The sequence below is a fragment of the Drosophila eugracilis genome, unplaced genomic scaffold (genome assembly GCF_018153835.1).
Source record: "Drosophila eugracilis isolate 14026-0451.02 unplaced genomic scaffold, ASM1815383v1 contig_2088, whole genome shotgun sequence".
Lineage (NCBI taxonomy): Eukaryota > Metazoa > Arthropoda > Insecta > Diptera > Drosophilidae > Drosophila > Drosophila eugracilis.
In genome coordinates, this window is record NW_024572964.1 from 946019 (window position 1) to 964071 (window position 18053).

At 45.0% G+C, this 18053-nt stretch overlaps 2 protein-coding genes across 2 annotated transcripts in view; both read left to right on the forward strand.

Annotated features, from left to right (window-relative positions):
• Window positions 1-6544: 6544 nt before the first annotated feature.
• LOC108104744 (insulinoma-associated protein 1) lies at window positions 6545-9757 on the forward strand. The gene has a single exon (XM_017210985.1). It carries the CDS (start codon window positions 6763-6765, stop codon window positions 8206-8208), a length of 1446 nt encoding a protein of 481 aa, XP_017066474.1. The 5' UTR covers window positions 6545-6762; the 3' UTR covers window positions 8209-9757.
• Window positions 9758-12001: 2244 nt separating this feature from the next.
• The window catches only part of LOC108104676 (glucose transporter type 1), a 72251-nt gene continuing 66199 nt past the window's right edge, over window positions 12002-18053 (forward strand). Inside the window, exons 1-2 of the mRNA XM_017210867.2 lie at window positions 12002-12041; window positions 12964-13269. The gene's annotated coding sequence lies outside the window, so the exon portion shown is untranslated. The remainder of the gene's footprint in view (window positions 12042-12963; window positions 13270-18053) is intronic.

Below are 18053 nucleotides of genomic sequence, written 5' to 3' on the forward strand. Positions count from 1 at the left end.
TGACTCATTCTGGCTACGAAAGTGATTCTGTCATAAGCAACTATAAATCAATCTTGAAGGCATTTCCACATGAATGGCAGACTGAAGACCTGAAGAGAAATACCACCAAATCAGAATCTCACCAGGACTTTAAGTTCCTGCTCTCCAACCAGCCACAGAGAAATCTCGTTCTCCCCCAGGGCAATAACAATAAATATCCTTGCTGGCTGCTCAAAGGTCGGGCTGAACTACGGCACCCTCGCAATTCAAGGTACGCGTATCCATGGCAATGCCATGATTAAGTAACAGATGAGCCATGTGTCCTGCAATGTGTCCTGTGCTTGTGGCTCTGTTTTAATGCCAGCCTTGGTGTCCTGCGCCTGTTCGTGGGCCGCACATGCGATTTAATTGAAACAAACCAAACAGGAAGCGTCGCGGGCATGTGGAAGGGGTCCTGCGAATGGGGTGCTTTTGTAATGAAGTTCCCATTTCGCTCAGTTACTCATTAAAAGTGGAACTGGCATTGGGTTCTGGGATTGCGACTGCGAGTGCAGCGGAAACTAGTTAATGTGAGGCCATTGTCAAAAGCAGAAGCGCAAGTCGTGCAATTTTCACACAGCAGCAGAAGGCACTGCGAGAAAATCCTGGTAGCTTGGCTAGCTTCATGCCTGCGTTTCATTTTTTGATCAAACATAGCTGCTTACCTTTTCCCTCAGTGCAGCATCAGCTTGAAGGGGAATCCTGCACAGGATCTTGGCAGGCTTAGGCGTAAAACGCGAGGGGAGAACTCAACCCCACCCCCCGTTTTCCGCGTCCTTTTGCGGTGAACGCGTCCAATTGGAATTTTATATGCATAGTCTGATAAGCGAGCCAAGGGGTAAAAATGAAATATTTTATATTCGCCGCCGCTGTAAACCTAAACCTAAACCCTCCCTAGACATTCATGCACTGTGACTGACATGCGGATATGCCAGCGGAGCAGCCCTCCTTCCACTCTGGGTGCATTTTGCCACCCCTAAGGGCGCAGCGTTTTAAAAAACCCTATTCCGAATCAGCAACAGCCTCAGACTTGAGCGGTATCGAAATCGCACCACGCTTGAGCTCTGCTTTATGCCGCTTACAGTAGGCAATCGCTTGATGGACTAGGCTATATAGAACTTACTTGATTATAATTTATGTTAGACCCATCTTTCTTTTCCTTTTAGGTGAAATTTAAGGGTTCCAAACTCAGTCAGAACTCAGAGTCATGAAAGATGTAAGAACAAATTGTTTTCTTCGTCTCCCATAGCCAGTGCTCACTGTCTCGCCTTGCCACATTTGCGATAGTGGTGCTGCTATTTGGCTCGTGTGTTGTGTTTTGGTGTTTGAAAATGCACCTGGCTAAATTTTGGGCCTCGATTGCCAGTGGTTCGACTTTCGGGGAGGGAACTAGGAACTCGGCCTCGGATTGCTGACTGTGGTGGTTGCATTGTGATTTCCCTGTCGCACATGCCACCGTATATACTGACGTATGTGCACCGGACCAATTCGCAGTTTACAATCCTCGGCAGGGCAGCGGCAAATGAACGTTGGTCGACGGTCGCGTGCCCGGAGCACTTCGACACCCGACAGAATTGTGAATTGTGATTGTTTTTTGTTGTTTTCCTCGATTTCGATCCCCCTCTAGAAATTCCCGTTTCTCTATCTCGCTCTGGCCCTTTGAGTTTTGGCGTCCTGCGGCGTCCTTATGAATGCTGCACAACTGTAGGAATACGAGTTCGACCATATTTATGCCGGGTTCTCCCGGGGTTAGTCACTCGCAATTTTTCGGGGAGTTTTGTTTTTCTGTTAGTGGGATTTGCGAGCAAATTCCTTAAGCTTAGAGGAAAGCTATTGCTGCCATTGGCTTGCAAGACTTTCAGTTTCAGATGCAGTTTATGTGAGGTAAACTCTTGTGACACCCCGTCATCACTCATCCGAAATGCAATTAAAAATATTCACACCCCTAAAGACCCGAGGCTGCAATTGCAAATTGCATATGATTATGGCAGCTAAAAATTATAATTGTTTTTATTTAAATTCGAGCATGACTCACGACGGGAGGACTGTTATTATGATTATGGCAGGACTTCCTTTTCTTTCGCTTCCAGCCTTTTTGGGGGAGAGCTGTGTTTTCCTTCAGTTTTCCGCTCTTTTCAATGAGGATTAGCTTGTCCAAATACCCTAAGCTCTTTGGGCTGAATATTTATTAAGTCGCACATGCTGTGATTGGCTTATTGGCATCTGAATCTCCCGGAGATACAGCGAATTTGGGGCTTTCAAGTTTAATGCCCAATAGAGTAATGCAAATTGGTAGCAGATTTATCGACCCCTTCTGCTGCAAGGAAGCCAAATGCAATTAAAAAGCATTCGCGCCCTGGAAACCAAATCAGTTTCCTGTTCGAGCAGCAGAAATTGCATGAAATTATGAAAGCGAAAAATTTAATTACAGCTCAGTGGCAGTGGAAGTGGCGAGAGGATTGACAGGACACAGAGCGAACCCCCAAAAAGGCAGCCTCATCTCCACAATGGGCAACATGTGCTACAAGTGGAGTGGATCCTTGAGGATTTGCCCAAGCAAGAGTGCACGCGGCTTGCTGGAAAGCCTGAAAAGCCTTTTGAGACACACACAGTCCACAGCCAGATGAAAAGGAGAATGGAAATGAAAATGCATTATGCCGCATAAACGATGCATTTTCGAACATTAATTATTGCCAAGGAGCCGCCCGAGGCAAAGGATGCCAGCCAGGACATTCAGACAGATCCGAGGTGGGGCCCTGCACTTGAAATTACCATAAAAAGATGCACTTAAGGGTTAGCAATGGAACAAACAACAAACAAAATGCGTGCGGGGGTTATGTGGGTGATTTTTGGGGTGGGGCACGGGCATGCAGATATATACAAAAGTCCAGGTGGTCGGGGCTCTTCTCCCCGGGCTGTCGTTGGTGTTTTTCGAGTGCAAATTTGTGCCAAGAACGCCTTGGAGGGCAGAAATCAGAGCAGTCGATGAAGATTAAGGCTACTACACGCAGAGAAATACGAAATGCTTTGAGTATGTGATTTAGGCTTTCGGCTTCATTTTGTATGCCAAAGCCCCAGAAGTGGTCGGCATATATCCGTATTTTCCTCATTACAGAGCCAAAAATTATCGTAACATGGAAAGGTATACCTCATTGAGTTCGTGTTCAAATTCCCCGTCAAACTGTGTACCACACTCAAAAAGTGATTTTTTGAGATTTTTTGTAAATTTTTATGATGTTCAAAAAATGCGAAAACCGGTTTGACCCGATTTGAGGCTAGAAATATCAGTATTTTGTCTATAAAATAGCCAAAAATGGTCGGAAAATGGAATGCCATATGTCGTGCGGCTTGTATTTGAATATATTTTCAAAATATCCAAGTACCATTCAAATCTGAAGAAAAAAATATTTTTCCAATTTTTCGAAAAAATGATGATGGTACCCCTTACAAAAAATGCGAAATTTCAGAAAAAATAAACTTTCGAAAACCGTCACCAAAATGATACAGAAAGTTTGTTTGGGTCGTTAGCTGCACAAAACAGTCTTTCTTTTGGTTCTGCGACTTCTTTTGACAAAGTTATAAGCATAACACTGGGGAAAATATCGCGAATTTTAGTAAAAAGCCATAGTTTTGATTTTCAGCCCAAAATATCAGTATCTTCCTCATTACAAAGCCAAAAATGATCGTAACATGGAATGTTATACCTCGTTGAGTTCGTATTCAAATTCCCCGTCGAACTGTGTACCGCACTCAAAAAGTGATTTTTTTGAGATTTTTCGCAAATTTTTATGATTTTCAAAAAACGTAAAAATGGTCTGTCCCGAATTGAGGCACGCCATATCAGTATTTTCTTTATTACAATGCCAATAATGGTCGGAATATGGAATGCCATATGTCGTTAGGCTTGTTTTTCAATCTATTTTCAAAATATCCAAGTCCCATTAAAATGTGAGAAAAAAAATATTTTTTCAATTTTTGGAAAAAAAGCTGATGGTACCCCTTACAAAAAAGTGAAATTTCACAAATATTTTAATTTCCGAAAATCATCGCCACAGCCACATAGAACGTTTGCTTGGGTCGTTAGCTGGTCAAAACAATCCTCCTTTTAGCTGTGCGTCTTAATTTGACAGAGATATAAGCTCAATACTAGTAAAAATATCGCAAAATTTACTAAAAAGTAATAATCTTAATTTTATGTTTAATATATCAGGGTATTCCCGACCACAACGCCAAAAAATGTCAGAATAAGGAGTGTCGTACATCGTTGAGTTCGTAATTTGATTCCCCGTCGAACTGCATACCAAGATCAAAAAGTATATTTTTTGAGATTTTTTATAAAATTTTACGGTCCGTCCCGTTTTTTCGACCAAAAAATCAGTATAAAACAATTTTCAGAAATGTATTTTTTAAAATCAGCCAAAAAGTCTTGAGGATCGTTAGTTTAGTTCTTCAGCTGTAAAAATCAGTCTTCCTTTCGCTTTTAAGTCGACTTTTGGCCAAACTACAATATCTTATCCGTTACCCTTATAGAGCGGTAAGACTGTTTCCTTCTTGCTGTAATATGATATATTCCTATTAGAGAGGACTCCGAACTTAAAGATTAGATAGACAGAGAGCTCGCTATTGTTCGCAAGAGCAGAGATCATATTCATAGGAAATAGTTAGAGTGCACTGCGAACTGATGGATGATGATAGCCGTGGAGAAACCTCTGACCAATACGCTCTAATCCGTTTGAATAGGCTTGTCTCAGATTAATCAACCTTCAATCCATTGATGGCTTGATTTCTCGCTTCCTTTTCTCTCACTTTATCGAATCGCAAACGAGGCAGCATTTGTGAGTGACAAGGATAAGTTGGCAAAGCAACGCAGGAGGGGAGGACTCTAGCCACCCGGCAGGGTTGGAATTTGCAGCTTCAGAGCTGAGACAGTGTATCTGCGTTGCCTTCTAGGACTCTCAGGATGGCAGGGAGGGCAAGGGACCTTCAGGACAATGCTCGCGTGGCTGGCGCACTTCTGAGACTTTTGTTGCTTCCTCGATTCATTCGGCCTGAAGTTTGTGCTGGGATTTGGCCTCGGATGCGTGTGCTATTTTAATTCTAAGCTGCATGGCAAACATCGATTCCCCTGCCGAAAGGCCACCCTGCTGCGACTGGATCGCTTGGGAATACTCTCTGCACTTTCAACTGTGCACTGGGAGAAAATAGTATAAAGAATCTCTGACTTTTTATCAACTTTGAGTAGATTTCCTACTTTGAATGAGTTACTCAAACATTCACTTTATTTAACCGAATGAAGGCCCTTTTTCTCGCAGTGCTGCCTTTGTCAGCCCGCTTTGGGGTGGCATCGTTGCCATGCACGTGCCTACCGTAATACAAGAACAACAACAATGGCGGCGTGTTCAACATAATATGCCATATTTCCACGAGTCCTGCGAATCCTGCGACGAAAGCCCTCGACGGGAATCGAAAGTGCATTCCTTTCATGGCAACCACTGTCGGCTCAGTCGGCTTCGCATTTCGATTACATTAATGCAAAGCACTCGCTTGGCACCAACACACTCACAGGGATGTGTGTCCAGGATACTGACACACAGACACATCCCCAGAAACGCAGACACTGATACAAGGACACGGACGATTGTGCGCCGTGCTTCGCGGTGGTGAAGTTCGAAGTTCGAACCAAGTTCTGTCTGCTAGTCTGATAGTCTGCTACCTACCCCACCAAAAGCAGACTTGACGAGCTTAGTCGTCTGAGGCTGATAAATGCAGTGCCGCAAAGTACACAGCAAGAAAGTTTAAAGGGAATTTAAACTATTTGAGGTCGTAAATCGTTCTCCTTACAGATGCTTACCCTATGCCTTACCTTCTATAAGGGCAGTATAAGTGTAACCATAAAGTTCTTACTTGTCACATTGTTTACTTCTAATAACCATCTTGGCATCGCCAACAGCTGTTTTGCAGCAAATGGCAACAAAGAAACAACAATTCACCTTTAAGCGGTAGGATACCCTCAGACCCATTCAGGAATCCTTCTTTGGGCTGACCTTATGGTTACATGCTCAATTAACGACTTCATGGCTGTCAGCTGTTTGGCCAAAACTGAACACAATGCTCAGCTCCGATTTCTGCGGAATATAAAAGCAAATATCTGCGAAGGAAGGTGCTGCCAATTTGGTGCGTGGCATTTTCTGGGCCCAAAACAACAGCTGTCGCACATTGATTTCTCCGAGTGCATTGTCCTCCCTGCAAAATGTCAGAGTGTGTGTGTGCGTAGGACTTTCACTGCGTATGTGTAAGGGTGTGTGTGTGTGTGTATGTGTGTTGGAAAAAAGGGTGACTAATGTGTGTGTGATTGCTAACAAAAGATTCCGGCTTTTGCGGCTCTGCCGGCGTCGAAAAAGGACAACGACTTCGACTGAAAAGGGGGTTGAAATGAATTTCCAGGACGCCGGCACAAACAATGATTTCGAGTTTCGGTTTCGCTTTCCTTTGGCCCGTGGCACACATAAATAGCCGCCGCCGAGACCACTGAACGTCATTCGCAGCACAAACGTCGAGCCGACTGGAGGTCTACTACTTAGAGTCCAGTCCGCAAGGATCAGCGTTATCAGTTTGTTGTTAAGTTTGCTTAGTTCCCGTTCTACGTTCTCCGTTCTACGTTCTACGTTCCCCGTTCTACGTTCCACGTTCAAAGTTTTCTGTTGCCCAAGTTCAAGTTTTTAGTTTAAAAACCCCATCGATGCCATGGCCCAGATACAGACACAGACACCGACGCCGCCACCAACCCACTCGGAAACCGAAAAGCTCAGCCACCCGCACAGCATTGGCATCCAGCTGCAGCACAAGGGGATGCCCCATGGCCTGGGCTTGCTGACCACGGTGGCCTCGCTGCCTCCCAAGTACCGCAGCCGTTACCTGAACCTGAAAACCAGGTGTGAAACACCGCTGGACCTAACGCTGAAGCTGCCCTCCCCACTGCCCACCAGCGATGTGCCCATGGCGGCCACATTCACGGAGGTCTACAGCGAAAATGTGGGAGGCGTTGCCGAGGTGGCTGTTCCAGTTGCAGCGGCTCCGAAAGCGGAGGAGCAGCAGGTGAAACCCCCAACGCCGCCGCAGAGTCCGGCAGGGAAGCGCAAATTGAGTCGGGAAAGCTGCGACGAGGATGGACAGCGGGCTAAAATGTCCAAAAAGGAGGAGGAGCACTTGGATACAATCGAAGCCACACCAGCGAAACCCATTAAAGTGACGGAATCGGCGCCCAAAACCAGCAAGGCCTCCACTTCCTCGGGGAAGCCATCTCGCAATAAGGCCACCCGGAAGCTGAAGTTCGATGAAGAGACCAGTTCGCCTGTGTCGGGAACGATTATCCGACCGTTGGAGGACATCACCGATGGCTCGATGCAGTACAGCAATGGTGACATAGACCCCAAGTACAATATAGTCGAGATCACAGAGGAAACCAAGGCGGAACTAGCTGCCATCAAGAATGTGATTGGGGATTATGTGTGCCGTTTGTGCAAGATCAAGTTCGAGGATGCCTTTGGCTTGGCCCGGCACAGGTGCGCCTGCATCGTCCTGCTGGAATACCGGTGCCCCGAGTGCGGCAAGCAGTTCAACTGCCCTGCCAACTTGGCCTCCCATCGCAGGTGGCACAAGCCCAGAAAGGAGGCGGCCAAGAAGGAGAACCGCAATACCATCAACCAACAGCAGCAACAGCAGCCGCAGCCACAAGTGGAGAAGAGATCAGTGGAGGAGCTGCTATTCGATTGCCTGGAGTGTGGGAAGAAGTTCAAGAGGGCTGCCTACCTGCGGAAACATCAACTGACGCATCAGAAAAAGGAAAAGCCGTCGGGAAAAGCTGTGGAATTGAAGGCTTCTGCTACCACAACCATAACCGGAAGTTTCCACTTCAATCAGGCTGGATCCTCGAGTGCTTCGACTTCCTCCTCGGCCAGCAGTTCCCACTCCGATGAGGGTGTTTACGTGGTGGGGGCCAATGCCAGGAGTAACTGCGACTACGACAACGACTACCTCTCGGACTCCAGCTCCTCCGCTTCCTCAGCGGGCTATGGCCGCCTGCAAATCGTGGAACATGGTCTTACGGAGGAGGAAAGTATTGCTGCGGCGGCTCTGACTAACTTGAGGAACTGCGCCTCCGTCATCCAACACACCACCATGGCCCATTGAAATCGAGTGAGATTAAGTTTTAATGTTAAGTTTAGTTACTAGTTGAAAGCCCCAACTCATGCAGCTGAAGCAGACCAAAGAACTAGTTTTATTCACCGGAAATTTCAGTTTCCCTTTCGAACCCTAAGTTAGCTCTTAGTTTAGCTCTTAATTCGATTTACTTTCGTTCGCAAGATGAGTTCAATTCTAGTCAGACTCTAATTTGTATCCATACTTCGGCCCCCATTCCAAAGGCTCCTTAGTTCTAGTCAGTGAAACCAAAGCATCTTGGCACTAGTCAGCTTCAATGCGATCTCGAAACTAATTTACTAGTCTTTAGTTTTAGCTTAGGTTATTTGTTGGGAGTGCAATGAACTTAACATGAAAGCCAAAGAAATACTTTTTACTAACCAAATCATTCAGTCAAGCATCATCCCGAATACCTTTCTACTAACACTTTTCTTCTTACTAACCATTTTCCCTGTCTAACACCACTCATTCGTCTCTCATCTTTCCTGTTCTCAAATCATCTGCAAGCTTCCCAAACTTCCTACTTTCATAATTAATTCTTCATGACTCATTCTCATCCTCATCTTTCAGATCATCTCTGCCCTTTCCCATCATATACCTGAATTCCTACATCAATCTTCATCTTTTCCCCAAGTCATCCTCCTGATAATCCCAACCCTTTCTCCACATTCTGCGTGTCATTCTAGTCACAAGTTCTTGCATTCCTTCTAGTCACTCTAGGTAAACACCTTATATAAGTCAGCTTCATTTCGGTCTTACTAAGTTTGTACAAACATATATCATTCTTCAATTTCGGATACAGCTTTAGTCACATTCAGGTTATATACCGAAACCAAATTCAGGCAAAATTGTGCAGTAATAGTTCTTAAGTTCGAACCAAACCAAAAAGCAAAACCAAACCCTAGTTTAAACGAAAATCCAAACCCAGTGTTGGTGAACCAAAGTCGAGTGTGAGCTCTAGTCATGTTAGCCACCTAAGATGGGGAATCGATCAGTTCTCAGTTTAGTTTACGAGTTAGTTAGTTTAGTTAGGCATAGAAACGGACATTGGACCAGCGTCTCACTACCAGTCAAAGTATTTAACAGTACAACCTAGCTATAATGGCCCCAGGCTCCAGAACCGGCGGTTGTGTACTTAAAGCAATAACGTAATCAAGACCCAAATCGGGGCATTATCACAGCGCTATTGTTCCTTAGCATCTGTATTTGTATTTGTAAATTGGTTGTAACCGCAGAGTACAACGAAAAGGGAAACTTTCGCTCAATCTAGGAATTAATTCACCATAAGCTATATAAGCTATATCATACGTAACCATATCGGTTGACACTTTGTGATACTATATACTAAGCTTAGGGTTATAACAAGAGAATCGTTGTGCTCGATCGTGCATTAACAATAAGCTAAAGGAAGACAGATCTTTGTACCAAATATTTTTATACGTAATTTACACGGCTATTTTTACAGCTACAAAAAGAAAACTTTAGCCATAAACATATTTTTCTAACAATCGAATATTTTTATACAAAACATAACCCTGGAAAGCCCATAAAAATTGTAAACTATAAAAGTCCTTGAATAAAAACGAAAAACTGAAAAGCTGGAAACCTCTTGTTCTTTGGGTTGTCAGGGAAAACAAACCCCCAATGAATGGTTTATAATTGTGGCGAGTTGCTCGTATATCACCCGAGTGGGGGTTGCATGTGTGGCAAACAATAGTGATGAGTGCTTCTTGGGTGATTCCTCATAATCATGCCCAAATAACGCTGCAGCTCGGCAATGAAAGGCCATTAGGGCCCTTGACATGGTCCATCGATCTGGGACCGACTAAAACAAATACCAAAACACATTTACTAGCAAGGCGGAAAAGCGGAAGTGGACTCCGGAATCGGACAGATGCAGTTGGGAACTGGGAAAAGGGCGAGGAAACTTGATGATGGGGTGGAACCCTAGGGTGTGTCAGAGCCCAGTCTCTGGACCAGAGTGAAACCCTAAACGGGCCAAACTAATGATGCCCTCGGAACGGAAACGCGTAAAAAATGTTTAATCAAATACAAATGCATGACAGCACGGAAAAGAGCCGAACAGGATATGCCAGGATACTCAAGGATATGCCGGGATGCGAGGGTGCAGCAGCACTCGGATCAACGGGTGCGGGGGTGGCAGTTGCGTGCGCGGTGTGAATCAATTTAAAGCGTCAAAAGAGCCGTATAGCATTTAAGGAGATGTCCTTCCCCTCGCACCCATAATTCTGTAAAATCATGCCCGCAAAAACTACCCTCTCGTTGTTTTTTAATGCTTTTTAGGGGAGAGATGCAGCAGCCCGTAAGTCAGCAACATCTGTGCCCAAAACATAAACCAAACAAGCAATATTCTTCTGCTAATAAAATGATCTCGAAAACCGATACGGGGCCAAGTTGCAGTTTGCACCTTGGCACGGGGCATTCCTGCACAGTGGTGCCCGCATAAGGTGGCTGGAGGTCCAACAAGTTTCAGTTTCTGCGGGTCGAAGGCAGCTGCTCACCGGATCTTAATACCTTCCACGGAACCTCTGGGCCCTCTTATCCTGCTGCTCTGCTAATTTGCACCTTGAGAGGCTGTTCGGAACTTCGTTTGAGACCACCTTATGCAGGTCCTTTGTCCTTGCCAAGTGGCCATGTGTTCTAATAGCATTCCTCCAAGGAGTTGACAGATTGATGAGCCCGATTGCCAGATTTCAAGGGCTTGGCCACTCGAGTAATCCATTTGATTACCAACATCACTGGCAGCCCTCTAGCAACTGGCTGCCCAAGTGGTTATTCAGTATGCAAATTGTTATTATGCAGTTGCTACATTTCAAGATCCTGCAGAGGAAATGGAGGGAGAAGGTCACAATCGCGGATCACATCATCCGGGTTGGTAACGATTTTCATTCGGATATCATTCCAATATCAGTTTTCTCTTCCCTAAACTGATTTTTAACATTTCTAGAACACAAAACCACGAAAGAGTCGGTTTTTAGTACCTAATAATAAATAAATTCAAAACATTTGAAAGTGCGTAAAGAGGCCTTGAAAGCTTCCTGAGCTTACGCCGATAGCAAAAGTCCATTTCGTGCAACTCTGGGCTATCGCAGCTCCTGGCAGCTATCGAAAAGCGACTCTGCGGTAAGTTGGCAGCTCCCACTGTCCGTCTAAATAACGGTTATCGGGACTTTTTCTCCGAGTCCAGACTCCAAGTCCTGAGACCGAGAAACTCAGCCGGAATCGCACACCTGACATTCATGTTGTGGCCATTCTGGCAGTCAGACGTGTGGATCGCAAGTCCGGAAAATCAAGAGCCGAGAACCCGAGAGCCCCAGTGCAAAGTGGAGGAAAAGTCTCACACAGAGTCTCCGTCCGAGAACGGTTAACGGTTAACGGTTTCGGTCAACGGTTCGCGTTTACGTGACTTTTTCGGTAAATAGAGAGAGTGATTTCTGTAGTGCAGCGGCCAGTTGTTAAGTCGTTTGGAAAAAGGGAAAAGCACACGGAAAACCTTTCGCTTAAGAGCCAGCATGTGCTATGGCCCCAGGGGGTGGTGACTGGGTGGGTGGCTGGGTGGTTCTGAGGGATGTCCTGCCAAAGAGAGCAGCTCGACTTATTGATTGAGCTTTCCTCATGCTCTCTGCGAAATACTGGTACTTTTGGGGAGCGCGGAAAAGCTTTTCCGTTTTCCCGCTGCCACTGCTGCTTGCCTTGGGTGAATTTTTCAGCAATTTTCATTTTCAGTTTTTCTCCCGACTGTTTTAGGGCGGTTCCGCAAGCAGCAGCGACTCCTGCGATTCAAGCACACTCCACTCGAACGCGTATGAAAATTCCGCTTTCCTTTTGGGGAGGAAAATACCACAAACTCGAACTAAAATAAAATACGAAAACAAAACGCACACGTTTGGCCGCAAAAAACTAAAATAAAACTGGAAAATAAAGCAAGCCAACGGCAGGCAGGATAATAAGAAAATATTATGACGAAAAGTGTTGTTATTGTTTGAGTGTGTGGTGTGCTTTGAACGTGTGCGTGTGTGTATGTGTGTGTGGCTGCTTTGTGTTTGTAAAATTCAATAAAATGCGAAGGATTGCAATTGCCAAAATGGCAAATTACAACAGAACGCGCACATACACATGGAAATTTGTCAGAACAGAAATTTGGCCAGTGTGTGCGCGTAGTTTTGATTTTCTCTGCGGGCTCTGTGGCTTACTCTCCTCTGTGTTGGTGTTGCTTCGTTGCTGTGTGTGTGTGGCTCTCTGAGTCCTGTGTGTGTGTGCTGGTATCTGTGTGAATGTCCTTCGCTGCTTACGTACGCAGACTGAGTGACTCGATTGAGGCGGCTGCCTGAATGGCTGGCAGGTCCTGTGCTCCTTTTTCCTTTGTGGAATGAATGCGTATTCAATGAGCAATGAAATCCGTGACACATTCGCGCCTCCGCTCTCGCTCTCGCTCTCCGCACCTTCCGCAGGACTCTGTGCATTTTCCATTTAATTTATTTTTTATTGCTCGGCCCGCCTTTGTTCTTTGTCCGATATCCGTTTTAAATAAAAGCGACATTAACACCATAACCTTCTGACATTCTTCTGTCGTCTCGGCCTTAAATGCTCACTCAGACATGCCCGAAAGTCCCGTAGCGAAACTTGCCACATATCCATTATCCTTCGTCCTGCCTTGAACATTCCTCTGGCCTATTCACTTGCGAATTCCTGAATTCCTGCATTCCTGCATTATGTCAATTCCAGCTCGAAAGTTAACCCATTAATTGGCTGGCAGTGTGCCGAATGTCACTCGACTGCTCGCGTGTGTGAGCCGCAATAATATCAATAAATTCCTTAACCATAACTATGCCAACTGCAGCTCGTTCTAAACCAAACCAAAACTAAACTGAACTAAGCCGAACTGAACTGAACTAATCCAAACTAAACCAAGCCAGAGACCAAACAAAATAGAGAAAAACTTGTTGAAGTACTTGATTGATGTGTGTGCCCAATTGGCTGCCGAATTGAGCGAGCGAAACCGAGAAGGAGTCTCCGCTGCCTGGGAAAAAGGTGAGTCAACCGACTGTCTGTTTATATTAAGATTGGGGGAAAACGGAGAGGAAAACCGAGCTGGCATTTTCCGCTTTGCAGTTGCAGTGCAGCTGAGTTGTGGCTTCAAAGGGAGGTAATAATGTTTTAGATGAATAAACTTAGTTCCTTAACATATAATTTTGATTTATTTAGTATAATTCTTATATTTAAGTTGATTAATCGAATGAGTATCTACCCAGAGGGAAATCTGTATAAATAACAAATAATCACAAAGAAAGGAAAAGCTAATCGAAAAGCTAGTACCTATGACTCTTCCTTGGGCTTTCTAATGAGTTATTCAAAGTGTAAAGCAGCCCGATTACGAGTTATTTTATAGAAAGATATATAGACCTCATTTTAACCGCCCACCGAAAGCCAAACACAAGAATTAATTACTCACTTCCCAGGACCATCACTCCGGACCAAAAATGAACCCGAACGTCGGCCGCCCTTCGGTTTTCAATCAGCAATCAGCGGGAATAAAAAGTTGTGAACTCCCCATTCCGCTGGCCCTGCCAAAACATCCATTTGCGGATTAGGCATCCTTGCCAGCGAACGTAGAACGTATCCTTTCCAAACAGCCGCCAGCCGAGGGTCCTGCAAAAGGGGTTTTTTTCCAGCATGTAGCATAATTTGAAGTGCACACTTCCGACGGCCGAAAATATTGTTTGGCATTTTCCAAAAGTCTATTAATAAAAATAAGCAAAAATCACTGGGCCCCCGAAATTGACCCAAGCGGAGAAAAAAGAAGGAAAGCCAGCGAGCAATTTCCCAGCCAGCAAAGTTCGGCGAATCAACTTGGCCAAGAAGCGTTTTTGCCTGCCCCGAGTGCGTTTACTTAAGCAATCAACTCGACCTCAAACACACACTCGCCTCGTCCTGTTTGTATATATGTATATATCCCTTTTTCGCTTCTCGTTTTTCGTTATATTATAACAACTAAAGGAGGCCGCAAAGTTTGTGTGCACACTGGGCAGGGGAAAGGCGGGGAAACCCTTTAGCATCGAAACGAATTTGGAGCACAAATCGCAGTGCATTTGTGGGTATCTCCCTGACATCTTCGCGCGTGTGTGTGTGTGTGTGTGCCTGCGTCTGTGTGGCTGTTTGCTTGTGTGCGGCGGACAAATAAAACATTTGCTCGCTGGCGAAGTTTGTTTAGTTTTACAATTCCTTCGTTCGGTTCGGAAAATGGAATCAGAAACAGAATCTGAATTCGGCGAAACATTTACACGCGTGCATAACAAAGGACGTGCAAATTCTCACGTCAACACACATAAACCAACTCGCACGGGCAATGTCAACATGTGTAGCACACTTTTCGGGGCCTGGCATTATTTGCACCTTCGTTCGCCCTCCGTTTCTGTTGTTATCTTCCGCTCTCCGCCATTACTTGCCATCCTTATTTTTCTTATTTTCCGCACACTCCTTTTCGGGGTTCCCCAGCAACTTCAAAGGTTTATTCTGCACGCCGAGAAATAATAAATTTAACAAAGTTTCATTTAGCTAAACTTTCTTAATTCAGAATTTTATTTGAATAAGTTTCGATAATAATCTTTTAATTCATTTTTAAGGCTTAACAATGCCTTATAATCATCTAGAAAATAGCAGCATTTTAGAAATATTTGTATACCTTCATCTTTAGAGTAATTTCTCCCTGTGCATTAGTCCTTTTTTGTGTTATTTAGTGCCTTCGTTGTTGGCTTTTATGCTCCTGCCTTTGCCCAGCCCTCTGCTGTGCTTTGTTGTTTGTGCTGCTTTGGGTCCTGCGATTTGTATCCGGCTATCTGAAAGATACTCGCCATCTCCTGCCTTCCACTTGGCTGCAGTTATCCGCTTTCGGAGCCCCTTTTGCGGTTCCTTTATGATGGGCGCATAAAATATTTGTCATACATTCTTGACAAAAATCTGCTGGAGGCTGTGACGTATGGGCCTATATGGCCTCCATTAATGTTTGCCTGCAATCCTTTTTCGGCCTTCTGGGATTCTGGGCCACGCCCCAGCGTGCATAATCCACGGATCTGTCCCGGAAAATCCCCCGTCCGCCATCTGTCGCAGGCCATCTATATATCTTTGTATCTAGCGTCTCGATGTCGCGTTTAACGAACTGTGTCATTTACACTTTTTGACAATAAAGTCGAGTTGCCGGGATCGGGGATTCGAGGAGAAGGCACAGAAGCAGTAGCTGGCTGGAGCAGTATCCCTCCCGAATCCCTTTCGGGTCGCCGTGTCAAAGTAAAAATATTTGCCTTCAATTCGCTTGACTGCATGCACGTTCCACCGTTCCACCATCCACAGGCTGCAGGCACTGGTGGTGCCCCTCGGCTACCCACGCTCCGCGGACTGGCACTCCTCGCGGATTGGGTCTCCTTTTCTCCGCTGTTGACTTTCGGTTGGGGACGCTTTGACGTCGATTACGCAAAGCCAATAATGAAATGACTTTGGGGTTTTGATTGGCAAAACATTGCGGGCTATAAATGCGCACACACAACGCCCAACCCCCCCTGTTGTGTATGTGTGGGAGAGACTGACTGTGTGTGTTTGCGCTAAAATTCACGCTCTATTAATGACGCTTTGTGGGGCCCCGAAACAGGACTCCATTGTGCCTGTGCTGTGTCAACATTTACTTGGCCCGGCCTTTGATTTGCCATTTTAATTAGCCACCAATCAAAATGACCAAGTGTCCTGCCCGGCGAGGTCAAGTGAAAGCAAATAGGGCTATTTTTTGGGTGATAGAAACTGAGTAGATAGAAGGAACAGTGCCAAAAATGGTAACTAACTAACTATTAACATGCCTTTATGCGTTCTGTAAGCATCTTCAGGATCTTACTGTACTTTCTATATAAGAAATCGAATGTTATGTGGCTTATGCTTATGATACAGATACATCTACTTACCCTTCTCCTTCTTGACCATAAATAAAAATTCCCTGTTTGCCTCTCGAACCCGCTTAAAATGTCTCCTAATTTATGTGTTTTGAACAAGGTGCGTCGTTCCCCCTTCTCTCCGACCCCTTAGAGAACCTGGTAGGATTGCTTTTGGCCATAAACAAGACTTCTATACTGAGTCCCTGGGACTGGGCGCTTAATAGATATATCTCAATCGCTTAGACGCGGCTGCCCTCTCCTCCGCCCACCACCTGCCACACCCCTGCCGCTTTCTTTTTATATAGATATATGAATTTATATATATATCTATGCATGGCATGCCTGCTCATTGCTGGCAAGCGATCCGATGTCCTGAATGTTTACATAACGCCGTGCCACAAAAGCTGTAAGCCAAAACCAAAAGTCGAATGCCTGAATGGTCGCCATTCGTCTATGTACTTCTGTCTGTGTCTGTCTGTGTGTGAGAGTGTGTGTGTGTGTGTGGCATATTTAGTTACCTATATGCGAGCATGATTTGATATCGCATGAATTTTATATAAAATAAATATGTATATAAACATAAATCGCAATTGGCTTCCACACAAAAGTCGAGCGATTGGCGGGCTCAGCACTTCTCTGACTCGAATACCCTGTGACTTGGCAGTATGAGGGTGTTCTGGACTTTCTACAAGGAATGACTTCATTTTAAGAGTGCAAACTAATGGGTATCAGACGGTCGAACTGCCTGCTCCTTGAACGTTTGCCTGAATTTTATAAATAACATTTATTTGGCTCATTTGGCTGTTTATGGGCAAAAACATCTCGAAGCTCCTGGCCGGGTCGCTTATCGTAATTACAATCTCATGTAAGCGATTCGCGCGATGCTGTTGCACAACGCTGAGGTCATAAAGCTGGGCTACTTTCGGCCAGATATAGATACGGATATGGCCATATATAGTGGTAGCTGTGGGCAGGAGCAGGGACCGCACAATGCAGCAGGCAACTAAATTAGACGGCATTTGAATGCGGCTCGTCCTCTACTTTGCCCAAAAGTTGCTTCTGCTCCGTTCTTCCTCTACTTTTTGTTCGGGGTTAGTTGTTGGTCAAACGCTTGGGGAATAATAAATAAGTATGTGTATGGGTGTGCGGTCTTTGTGCCAAAAAATAGAAAAAAAAATATGGAAAAAAAAATATGCATGTTGTCCCGGCGTTTTCATAGTTCATTTGGGCATCGGCATCGGCATCGGCATCGGCAGCCTCCCTTCTCGTAGGTCAGTCAAGCGTGTTTTTGGGTTGCAGATTGTGTTTTTGTGCTCCGAATGGGATATGGGATATGGGATGGCAAGAGCCTCGTCGATGAAGTGTGACGTTTATTAAACTCAATTTAAAAGAATGGCGGCTCATTTATTTTATTACTGCTCCTGTCAAGTGCGGCCAAAGGCTAAAGTTACCAGCGAGTGTCTCGGAAAAGGCAAATGCTGATAGTGGCCCATTTTCCGGTCCCGAAATTAGTAAGGCAACCCGTGTGAGTGTGTCGGTTTTTCCATTTCCCCTCCCCCACTCACATGTGTGTTTGTTCGAGGCAGAACAACCATTTGTTATTGATATTGACAGCTGCAAATAAATGAGCAATTTACCGGGGGCCATTTTCTTTGCTTGCCTGTGCTAAATTTAGCATTCTTCAAGCTCAATTTCTGTGCCCACTTCGCTGGCAGTGCTGGGGTATGTTGTGTTTGCTGAGAAGTTACCCATAAAAAGTAAACATTTTCGCTTCACAATTGATAGTCGAGATGGTTCAATAAAGCTAATATTTTTATTTATGTGACTGTCGTTGGCCTGAGGGGATATTAAGATAAACTAAAGAATCCTTCAAGTCTAGTTCTTCTGGTTTTGCATGAT

Excerpts from the sequence above, each read along its gene's own strand:
- LOC108104744 (XM_017210985.1), top strand. The coding sequence starts at position 6,763 with ATGGCCCAGATACAGACACAGACACCGACGCCGCCACCAACCCACTCG.